Genomic DNA, 10,900 nt, shown 5'->3' with positions numbered 1-10,900 from the left:
ATTCTAAATAAAAATGACTATATTTTCTTTGTCACACTTGTATCTCTAAACAGAAAACTTGATGAATTGATTAAACTCTATTTACTGGTTTTCTATTTTTTATTAATAATGTAAAGTGATCTCTATAAATTATTCTGTGTATATTATATTGTATGTGTTCAAAGATTGAAACAAAGAAGAAAATTTGTATGCAAGATTGAAGCTTATTATTCAAGTAATTAAATAAGACATTTAAGTTTATGTTAGATGAAATATTTTTGTCACATCGCTTCATCAAATGAAATTATAATTAGACTGTGGATGTTTTATGAAATAACTAAGGAATTTAAACTAGATATCTGTCTTACTCTTTAAATAATAATAACTTGAACTTCATTCTTTTGTAGAATCTTTTTGCATATAACTCAAATTTTGCACATTTTTATACATTTCTAGAATCTTAATTTTTTTAGAGATGTTTAAAGAAAGAGTATTCAAAAAAAATTCATGTCATCCTCTCAAAGAAATTTGGAAAAAAATTGCTTCACGTCGTGCTTTACGTGCACAAACACTTTTATTAAAATTAGAATCTTGAAATTAGATGGACTTCTTTTTCTCGTGGGTTAAAATTATAAATGATTCTACATATTTCTAAATATATAAATATATTTATCTATCGATAACTTTAACCTCGTGTTAACTCGTAAAAAAGCAATCTCTATTGTTTTCTTCGCAATTTTTTCATCCGATAAACTAATCCTTCCAACATTCCAAAAGTTCTCATTATTGATCGATTCATTTTTCTCGAAAAGATTACTCCATTTTAAAGAGTGTAGTCGAGGATAATAATATAATAGATGCGATAAAATCTAGAGAAACGCTTGGAGATTCCAAATAATCCTCTTCTCAAAATTTCATCGACGAAAGTGATTCGAGAAAAACCACGAACAAAGCAAAAGTCTATATAAAGAAGAAAGAAGGGAAAAAGAAATTGAATAATCCATTACACTTCGACCAGAATAAATCAATCAAACCGACGGTATTTTTATTTCTAGCGGCGCACGACTATTATGACGAGCCGACCTTTTGAATTAATCGGCGATCATCCTCGCAACGATTTATGATTGCGAAAAGAAGACATGGACGACAATGGACGAGGTCGCATTTTCTAAGAAAATCAGCAGCTTTTGCGATTTACGTCGATCCAAGATGTCTCTGCGAGCCTCTGCGTGGGAATCGAACGACATCTTATTTTCTTTATATGTCGTGTCGAGCTATGATCATCGTCAACTTTCGGATCTCACGGTAAATAGACTGTAGACCGTGATGGATACGATATTAAACTCGCGATTTTCTTCGGGAATTTCTCTATTAATATGAATTTTTATGATATCTTCCTTCGATTGGCAATTTATTTATCAGTGAAAGTTCTTCTCTGAAAAAATTCTTTGTGTAATATTATTTCACGGACGGGATATAAATTTCAAGAAATAAAATAACGAAATTTATTTGTATTATTTGTCTGAAAAAAAAAGAGAGAAATAAAATAAAATAGAGTGTGTACGGATCTACGGATTCGTTGTGGTGGTGTTTGAAAATAATTTTAATTTTAAAGAATTCTTTATAAAAAAAGAAAAAAAATCTCAAAGATGAATTCGTGTTCTTCGTTGTGGTACGACTTTGTTTCTTCTAGAAAGAAATCTATAATTTCTTCATGAGATTCGAAAAGGTTAAAGAACGTGGCGAGTAAAAGGATCACCTTGGAAATTTTCACAGGTAATTCTTTCGATCACGGTCTGTGATTAGTAAGACATTTTTTTTTTTTTTAAACAATCCACGAGGTCCTTGAATCGATAAAAACGATTGAATCGTCCATTTTACATCCGTAATGGTACTGTAAAAAAAAAAAAAAGAAAAAATTATCGACGAATTATTACTCATTAATTATACTTTGAAACAAACAATTCAGCATATTGCTCAATCAAGGAGGAAGATTGTAATTATAAAAAGGTATAAAACGAATTTTATGTATTTTTAAATAATTATATTGTTAATATTATGCGTTTTTCTTTGATGAGAAATAGCGATAAAATATATTTTTTGCTAAAGAAATTAATTTCTCTAAAATACAGAAGAGATTTTTAATATCTCTTTATTTTTATCGCTTTGAAATGCAGCTAATAATATTAACCGCAACAATACCGAATCTCCAAAGCAATTGTTTATCACCAATTTTCATTAATTTCGCGGAAACAGAGGATCGAGCAATATTATTTCGACAATAATGACTGCGTCCAATTAATTATTCTACACAGTTTAGCACAAATCATACATTATTCGAATTAAATTTAATCCATAACGATTAAATGTAATCTCCCCACTTAATCACGAAAAATTAATTTTTAAGATCTTGAATAATAATCTTGATGATCTTTTATTCATTTCAGGATACATTTCTCAGGATACCTCGTAATTGTTACATATGTTAACTGCATTATTCAATATTTCTATTAGCATTGAAATTAATTAAAATATAAAAAATTGTATAATTAACCGTTTCTATTTACAATAGTTTTGCAAATAACACATCTGCAATGTTGTTGGTCGAGATAACACTCATTAACAACTCCTATTAATATTTGGTGTGTTCCGTAACGTTGGTTAAAAACGTGATTGATGATTTTTTATTTATGATAAATAAAAAACCGACGAGATTAATTACTTTTCACTCTTCTTGTATTTTAGATTGTAATTTCAAATGTATTTTTATCTTCATTTATATGTAACAACGTATTCACCACTTTGTTAATTTGATATTAAATACTGATTATCTGTATCTGACTATCTTTGCAATTATGAATTTAAAAATATATTTCAAGCAAACTTATACAATCGCTGCTAAATAAATTTAATTGTAAAATTCTTATTATAATTTATGTATTATGTAAAACGAAGGTGTAAAATTTTACATTGTACACATACTGTGCTACAATTTTATCCATTTATTATTCATGTTCTTTCGCACATAATAAAGATTATATTATCATAAAAGAATAACTTGAATTGAACATACAATTATTATAATAGCTGTTACAAGATCTGAAAAAAAATTGATTTTTAAAGATAAAGAATATCAGATTATTTTTATTAATTTTTCAAAATTTTACAAGTAAACCTTTTTGTTCGAAATAGCAGATTTATAAGAAAAATATTTCAAAACCTACTAGTACTTCAAATAAAAGTTTTTAACACCATTATTAATTTTTTTATCTAACGAAGTTAACAAAATAATTTTCACTCAAACAGAAATCGTAAAAACACGAACTTATTTATTCCTCAAAAGATGTATAATCGATGTTCCACGATCGAGGAAAGGGTTGGAAAAACGATCGATTGCAACAGAAGACGAAGAGGAAAGAGCACATCCCGCTCTCGCGTATAATAATCCCTTTTAATCAATTAGCTCGACAGGAAAGTGAGGCAATCGAGGAGACGATACGCCGCCTCGGCTAAGGCAAAACTACAGGCCACGGATATTAATTATCTAGGGCACAAGACGCGCACAATGCTCGCCTGCCTCGGCGGCTCTGATTGGCCCGCCACGACTTTCGCTTTTTCCTACCCCGCGATGAGATCTATCCATCCATCTATCCGTCTGTCTATCCTCCTTTCCATCCGCAACCCATCCTCCGTCATGGCGTTATGGAAATCGCGGATCGAGGCCGAAAACGGGAACACGGCTCCCTCGTCTTTTCCTCCAACAATCGCCCTCCCCCCTCCATTATGGCTGGCGCCATTGTCCCGAGTATGCAAATCGGTTATACCTGGTAAGCAACGGCGGCCTGTTTCGACAAATTCGGCTCCTTTTTTCCGGTGGGAAGGTGATCGAATGATCGACGATAATCGATCGAAAACAGTCACGTTTCCCTTTCCTCGCGAAAATATCGATTTTTGACAGCTCTCGCGAGAGATCTTATCGACTCGAAGGCAGACGAGAGAGGTAAATGTGGAACGGTTTGATATTTTCGTTACGCAGCCGCTGTTGCAACGGCTCCAATCAATGCTACACTCGGCGATAAACGCACCGACGAATCTGGGCCAACAATTCATATTACCGCAACGTTGTCATAGCGGGTGCATCCCAGCAACCGTGGTGCCACGTTATTGCTACACGAGCAATAATAAATCGTCGATTTGGCAACGTTCTTTCAGCAATCAGTGAGAGCGTGTTAAGCGTCGGGTGTATTTCGCGAACATCGCGTTTTATATCTCGAAAAGGGGGAGGAAAGGGAAAAAATGGGATAGGGATCGTACACTTGGAACGTAGCTCGAAGGAAATATGTGAGATCGTATCTCGTGGTTCTCTGGGTTTTACTTCCAACAAAGAAGGAAGTAGGGGGAAGAGGATAGAAATCGGAAGAATTTGAAAATCTCTCGAGAGAGGAGGAGAGTTGTGATATATTTTGCACGATAATTGTACAAATTATCGTGTTGCTATCATATATTTCAATTTTTCAAATTTGGAATTTTAATTTTGGATTAAGTGATATCGAAAATTTTAAACATAAAAATCTGTCCGTTCCTTTTCCCGAAAAAGGAAGAATTCCTTTCGATCGTTTGAAGAAATCGATGCATCATATCGTCCAATTTGCAGCGTCTAACCAGGCGAAATAAATTTGCGGGAAAGCGCAGATGCAATCGGCCGTCGTAGATCATCGAGCGCAAGAAGATCGAGTAAGAGGGTAACGAAACGAGCAACCGGCAATAATACGTCGATTTGCAAGCATCTCCGGACCTCTTCTTCTTCTTTTTCGAACAGCTTCGTGTAGACAGATCGTGTCCTCGGCCTAGAAATCATCGTCATCCGTGCTCCGTATATCGCAATGGGTCAGAGCGAAACGTGTTCCGGACAAGTGCTTGCTTAAGTAGCAACATTAATCATGCTCACCCATGCAGCCAGTTCTTAATCCTAATTTAAAGCCGGGACTGCGGCTTTCGACCAACCTTTTCAAGCGGTTTGCGCAAAAAAAAGGAAAAAAATACGGCGATATCTCGCATTCAGAATCAATTTTAGACATTTTTATTTGCGGATGATAATATTTTCGTTGTTCGGATGTATGAGAATTTGTCACGAGTTCAAAATGAACTGGCAGCGCCATCTATAATAACTTTGCGTAAATCGATCGTGTTTGTTAAGTAAAATGAAAATTCGTGTCGTATATATTTGATGATATTTTATCTTTTTCACGTTATTATACGTTTTAGGTGGATTTGGTAAATTAATTAAAATAAATTGAATAGCAAGTAAGAAGTGAACTTGTATGAACTGAAAATAAATTTTTTTGCCTTCGTTTTATAAATTTTCTGTAATCCGATAATCATATAAAGCAATTGAACTTTTAAATTTTAATAAATTTGAATAAAAATATCGTTCTTAGAAAACAATCGTTTTTCAAGAATGAAGAAATCATTAATGATGAAGCTTTACAAAGTGAAATAACAGTCGTATAATTCTTTCGTGCAAAGGATATACTTATATTATTCGCATTGCTTGTAATATCATTATATCACAATTATCAGAAAAAGATCTTTTATCAAAATCGTAACGAGAATTCGATGATGATAATAATTTCCTGCAATGTCTGATACTAGTACCGTCATGTTGGTCAATCTACTTACGATTCAAAATGCACAGAGCGTTCTATTAAGAATGCAACTACTTTCCTACTCGATAGTCCAACGCGCAAGAACTTTTGGCGTATTCGAATCACGATTATAATAAACGAGTGTCTAAAATTTGACCAGCAGTAAGAAGAATTAAAACCGCGTTCTGAATGCAATAAGATCGAAAACTAAGGCAATGACATTGTTAATCTCGCTCCATGTATTTTCACTCGTTCCAAATTTAAGTATGCAAAATATATACTATCCATCCTTTCTTTAATTTTCTATTTTGGAGGAAGAAAAAATTTATCCTAAATTTTTCGAAAAAAAAGTAAACTAAAAAGAAATTAAAAAATTCCAAAAACGAGTATAATATCGTTATTACTTTTCTCATTTTTCGAAATTCCCAAGAAGCATCCCCTGTTGAAAAACCTGGTGGTCGTCAACGAACACAATCGGCGCCAAAATATCGAATCGAAACGCTGCGCGCAAATATTTTATATAAAATGGCGAAACATCGAACTAACCGGTACGCGATGAGTATGCATGTCCGCGCCTCGGGTGATCGTTACCATCATCATCTCTCATCTGGTCGCTCTTCCATCAGCCGTGACATCAAGGCCGCATCTGCGGCTATTCATCATAACTTAGAGAGCTTTGAACGTGTTCCGTGACGTTCGTCGAGAAAGGATTGAAAAGGAAGGTTAAAGAATAAGAAGAAGGGAAAAAAAGAAAAAGAATCCGGCTTCAAAAATAGGGAAAAAAAAAGAAGGACAGCCTGACCAGGGTCAACCGAAGAAGCGATCCCGTCAACGACCACGCTCCTCCTCCTCCTCCTCCTCTTCTTCTTCTTCTTCTTCTTCTTCTTCTACCCCCTCCTCCCCAGCTCCCCCTCCCCGTGTCTCTCACCCCACGCTCGAGCACCAACGTTCACCAAGAACCACGCTTTGCCTACCTGGTGAGCATCCACTTACACTCCCGCGAGGACTTTCTCCGAAAGACTGGTTAACTATATAAGCGAGATCGGCGATGTTTGAAGCACGTTAGACGAAATCTCACGGATGCGGCGGGAAGAGGCCTCCGCATCTCATCCGCGCTACCAATTCTCTGTCACAGAGTTGATCTCCGTTTCGTAACACAGTAAACACGTGATAAAAAAGGACACACCAGGTGATACCCTCGAGAGGGTTCGTGCATGTGAATCGGCCCACGGAGTTGAGGAAAAGGGTGAGAGACTCGCATCATCGTCGGGGATCATGAGGCCCGGGAAGAGCTGGGCCCCCTTGGCAGCCACCGTACTCGCTACGGCCCTGCTCCTGCAACCTATCCACGCCGATGGTAAGAATTTGAGAATTTGGGGGAGTGTTAAGGGGAGGTTCTCGATTAACTGTCGAATTTTTCACGAACAAAAAATTCGTTCGAATTAACACAGGACAGGATATATCGGTTCGCTTGCCACGTTTTCGAGTAATAAAAGTTCGTTCGAAGTAATCCCGTTTTGTTTCGCTCGATAAAAGGAGAACGAAATGATGAAATTAAACGGGGGAAAGTACGAAATGTACGAGTTCGATGAGAGAGAGAATTTCTTATTATCGGAAAGGCGCGTAGAAAGTGGAGAGTCACGAAGAAAAAGAAGGAAAGGAGGATAGAAAGTGTCAAAAAAAAATTGAAAGCACGTGATGCTCCCGACAAGGTAGCACTATCACTCTGTACCTTGATTGAACCAAAGTGAAAGATGAATTTCACGCCATGATAAATTTCTCCTAGCGGATAGCTGGACGATGTTGGTGGACGAAAATCGGAAAAAGCGAGAGAGAGAGAGGGAGAGAGGAGAAAAGAATAGAAATCGCGATCACTTCGAGGAATCGAGAATGAAATATTCAAACGAAGAGACGGCGTGAATTATCGATACGTTTCTTCGTCCGGAATAGCGGACGGTGTGCAAATTGAACCGATATCTCGTGATCTGACACACATTTTCTACTTATAGCTGGTGAATTTAAACCGACTCGGTTTAATTCTTAATTTTTCCGTATTTTTATTCCTTTTATATTTATATATATATATAGTATATAAAAGAAGAATGATTTCGTAATAGAAAAAAATTTATATTATCCTTATTATTATATTTTTATAATAGGTTTCTGCAGAAAAATCAAAATTGTAAAAAACGCTCATTTTCATATTCTAATAAGCGTGTAATTAAAAAAATATTACGCGAAGGTAGGCTCGTTTTCGCGATGGAAATCGTTACGATCTAATTACGATTGTGTTGTAATCTATACTTTATTTTAGAAAAATTAAGAATTATCTTTAATGAACCGCGCCGCTTAAGTATTTCCGCGTTCGCTTAATTACCTATTAAAATTTACGTTTTATGTAAGGAATTACGATACGTATGTTATTATACGTTATTATGCAATAAAAATGAAAAATTACGAAATCACACAATCAAAGTATAGAGAGAGAAACGAGGCAAGGCATTTTTCTAATTTTAATCGCGAATAAGGAGAATATATTTAACAGAGAAAATAAATTTGAAAATAAATTAGGAACGGAGGAGAAAAACGACAACTTTGTGTTTAAAAGTAGAATTAAACATTTTGCAATTACTCCAAAGAAAGCGTATTGGAAATTGTCCTTTTCATCTTTTCGTTTCATTATATTCATCCTGAAAGAGAATTTGTGGTTCTTAAATAGCGAAATAAGTCATTAAGAGAACCTTGAATATTCAATTACAAATATTCTTTCCGGCAATAGAACAAAGAAAGAAGAGAATGGGGAGATCAGTCACGAACTTGATTAAAGACAATGCGAACGGATCGTGGCTCTTGACCTCGGCAATTTCAAAGATAGTGACATCTCAGCAAATTTGCCGAGAACGTCGTACAGATGAGTTTAGAAAACACTGTGTGAAGTCGTAAACTACGGTCTCACGGGACGGATAATGTCCCGAGGACAATGTCATTTGGCCATCTCCCACACTTTCACCGACTAATAATGAAACACAAGGGGAAGAAACGAGAGTCGTGATCTCGTTAACGCCGCAGCCAATACAACTCGTCCAATTTTACCACAAATATACGTGAAAAAAAAGAAAACTCGAGAGAAAATATTTCCTTTTCCTGCCCAAACTTCCAATTACTTGCTTCTCGTTTCAACTTTCTAACCAGATTAGAATTCGTTCCAGCAAAATCTTAATACAATAAGATTTTCCCTCGACCTCGCGTTAAAGAAACGTACGTATTTACAGCGCCGATATCCGGCAGTTACCTGCCACCGTCGACGAGTTACGGGACGCCGAACTTAGGCGGTGGGGGTCCATCGTCCACCTACGGCGCCCCGTCGGGGGGCGGCGGTGGCCGTCCATCCTCTAGCTACGGAGCACCGTCCAGCACGTATGGAGCGCCGTCGAGCACCTACGGCGCGCCGTCGAACGGCGGCGGAAGGCCGTCGAGCACGTACGGGGCACCGTCCAACGGGGGCGGCAGGCCGTCGAGCAGTTACGGTGCACCGTCGAGCAGTTACGGTGCACCGTCCAGCACCTACGGCGCGCCGTCGAACGGCGGTGGAAGGCCGTCCAGCAACTACGGCGCCCCTTCCTTCGGGGGCGGCGGTGGCGGTGGCTTCGGTAACGGGCTCTCCACCAGCTATGGCGCACCCTCGCGCGGCGGCGGCTCGATATCCTCGAGCTACGGTGCACCCACCGGGGGAGGCGGCGGCGGCCCGTCCACCACCTACGGTGCACCCAACGGAGGAGGCGGTGGATACTCGAGACCATCTTCCACTTACGGTACACCTAGCACCGGTGGTGGCAGTTTCGGAGGGTAAAGGATCTTTTTTTCTTTTTCCTTCCCTTTTCGTAGATTCCAAAAGGAGCACAGCGCATTACGCAGCGCGGTTTCAATTGCAGAAACGTTCGATTTTCGAAGACAACACCTTATATCTCTTCCATTGTACTCTTTCTTACCCGTTTAAGAAAGGCGAGTGCACGATGGCAATCAACTAACTTGTTGAAATTACGATTCTCTTCTCGATCTTCCTGTCTCTATCTCCTCTTCCATTGTAATTCTACCCGTCAAGGATGATACGTTTCAGAATTTGCTGCAACTACGATTTTCGATTCCAGCTCCGGTGGATATTCTGGAGGCGGAGGTGGGTACTCTGGAGGTGGAAACGGCTACTCTGGAGGCGGCGGTGGTGGCTACTCTGGAGGAGGAAACGGCGGATATTCCGGAGGCGGTAACGGAGGTGGATATTCCGGAGGGGGCAATGGCGGGTACTCTGGAGGCGGCGGAGGTGGTTACTCTGGAGGAGGCGGAGGTGGTTACTCTGGCGGTGGCGGAGGTGGTTACTCTGGAGGTGGCGGAGGCGGGAATGGCGGCTACTCTGGAGGTGGGAACGGCTACTCCGGAGGCGGCGGTGGCTACTCAGGAGGCGGAGGTGGTCAGAGCTACGCTAGCAACGGTGGTTACCAATATTAATCGCGAAGAGTCTTCACCCCGCGCGGCCGTCTTCGACCGTGTTTCACCGGCCATCGAGACGAGAAAAAGTCGACGTCCTCCACCGTCCAATTCGTCGAGGATCTGCTTCCGGATTAACGACGACCGAACGAAGAGGGGACGGATCGAAGGTGGATTCCGCGCGGATCAGAGACCATCCGACCCTCCCCCCTCCCGTCCCCCTGCCGCCCAACAAGCACCCAGGAAATCCGCTAAAGTTAAAAGTTTAAACAGTTTGAACGCCGGTGAAGACCGCCCCCTCCCCCTCCCCCCGTTCCGTAAAACAATTTCAATTCCGTGTATCGATGATGCGGCCTGATATTCCTGAAAGTGAAAAACGAAAGAGGGAGGAATCATAATTGCCTTTCTTTCCTAATTGCTTTTTTAAGGAAAATCGTCTGCTAATAATAATAATGATGATAATAATAATAATAATAATAATGATAATAACGATAATAATAATAAATTTTCCATCGAAACGAAAGGAGCGAAATGGAAAGGCGAGAATACCTCCGAAAGGAGTAGCAAAGTTTCGTTCCTTCGTCCTTCAGAGCCTGTAATTTATTTATTTTGTAAAAATAAATGCTTTTTGTACTAATAATAAAGCCGCTACGCTGAAAAAAAAAGAAAAGAATCGTCGCCTACCTTTCCTTTTTTCTTTCTTTACAGCCACACAAGGGACGAACACAAGGGGGGACAAGGGAGGAATCGTCTATAAGAGTTGGCTGGGGAGGGAGGGGGGCGGTGTGCATTCG

At 39.0% G+C, this 10,900-nt stretch overlaps 1 protein-coding gene across 1 annotated transcript; it reads left to right on the top strand.

The window, feature by feature from the left end:
* The first annotated feature begins 6,662 nt into the window (after positions 1–6,662).
* Positions 6,663–10,779, top strand: LOC107993156 (pro-resilin). The gene is made up of 3 exons (XM_017049426.3): positions 6,663–6,981; positions 8,897–9,470; positions 9,773–10,779. The coding sequence occupies exons 1-3, from the start codon at positions 6,900–6,902 to the stop codon at positions 10,125–10,127; spliced, it is 1,011 nt and encodes a 336-aa protein (XP_016904915.2). The 5' UTR covers positions 6,663–6,899; the 3' UTR covers positions 10,128–10,779.
* The last annotated feature ends 121 nt before the right edge of the window (positions 10,780–10,900 follow it).

This window comes from Apis cerana, linkage group LG7 (assembly GCF_029169275.1).
Source record: "Apis cerana isolate GH-2021 linkage group LG7, AcerK_1.0, whole genome shotgun sequence".
NCBI classification, from domain to species: Eukaryota; Metazoa; Arthropoda; class Insecta; order Hymenoptera; family Apidae; genus Apis; species Apis cerana.
Note: the sequence above shows the minus strand (reverse complement) of the source record. Positions and strands in the feature narration are given on the sequence as shown.

What these genes read in the sequence shown, in the direction of transcription:
- LOC107993156 (XM_017049426.3), top strand. Translation starts at nt 6,900, where the DNA reads ATGAGGCCCGGGAAGAGCTGGGCCCCCTTGGCAGCCACCGTACTCGCT. An exon ending in GCAACCTATCCACGCCGATG is followed by an intron (nt 6,982 to 8,896) that starts GTAAGAATTTGA and finishes ACGTATTTACAG; the next exon opens with CGCCGATATCCGGCAGTTAC. An exon ending in GGTGGTGGCAGTTTCGGAGG is followed by an intron (nt 9,471 to 9,772) that starts GTAAAGGATCTT and finishes TTTCGATTCCAG; the next exon opens with CTCCGGTGGATATTCTGGAG.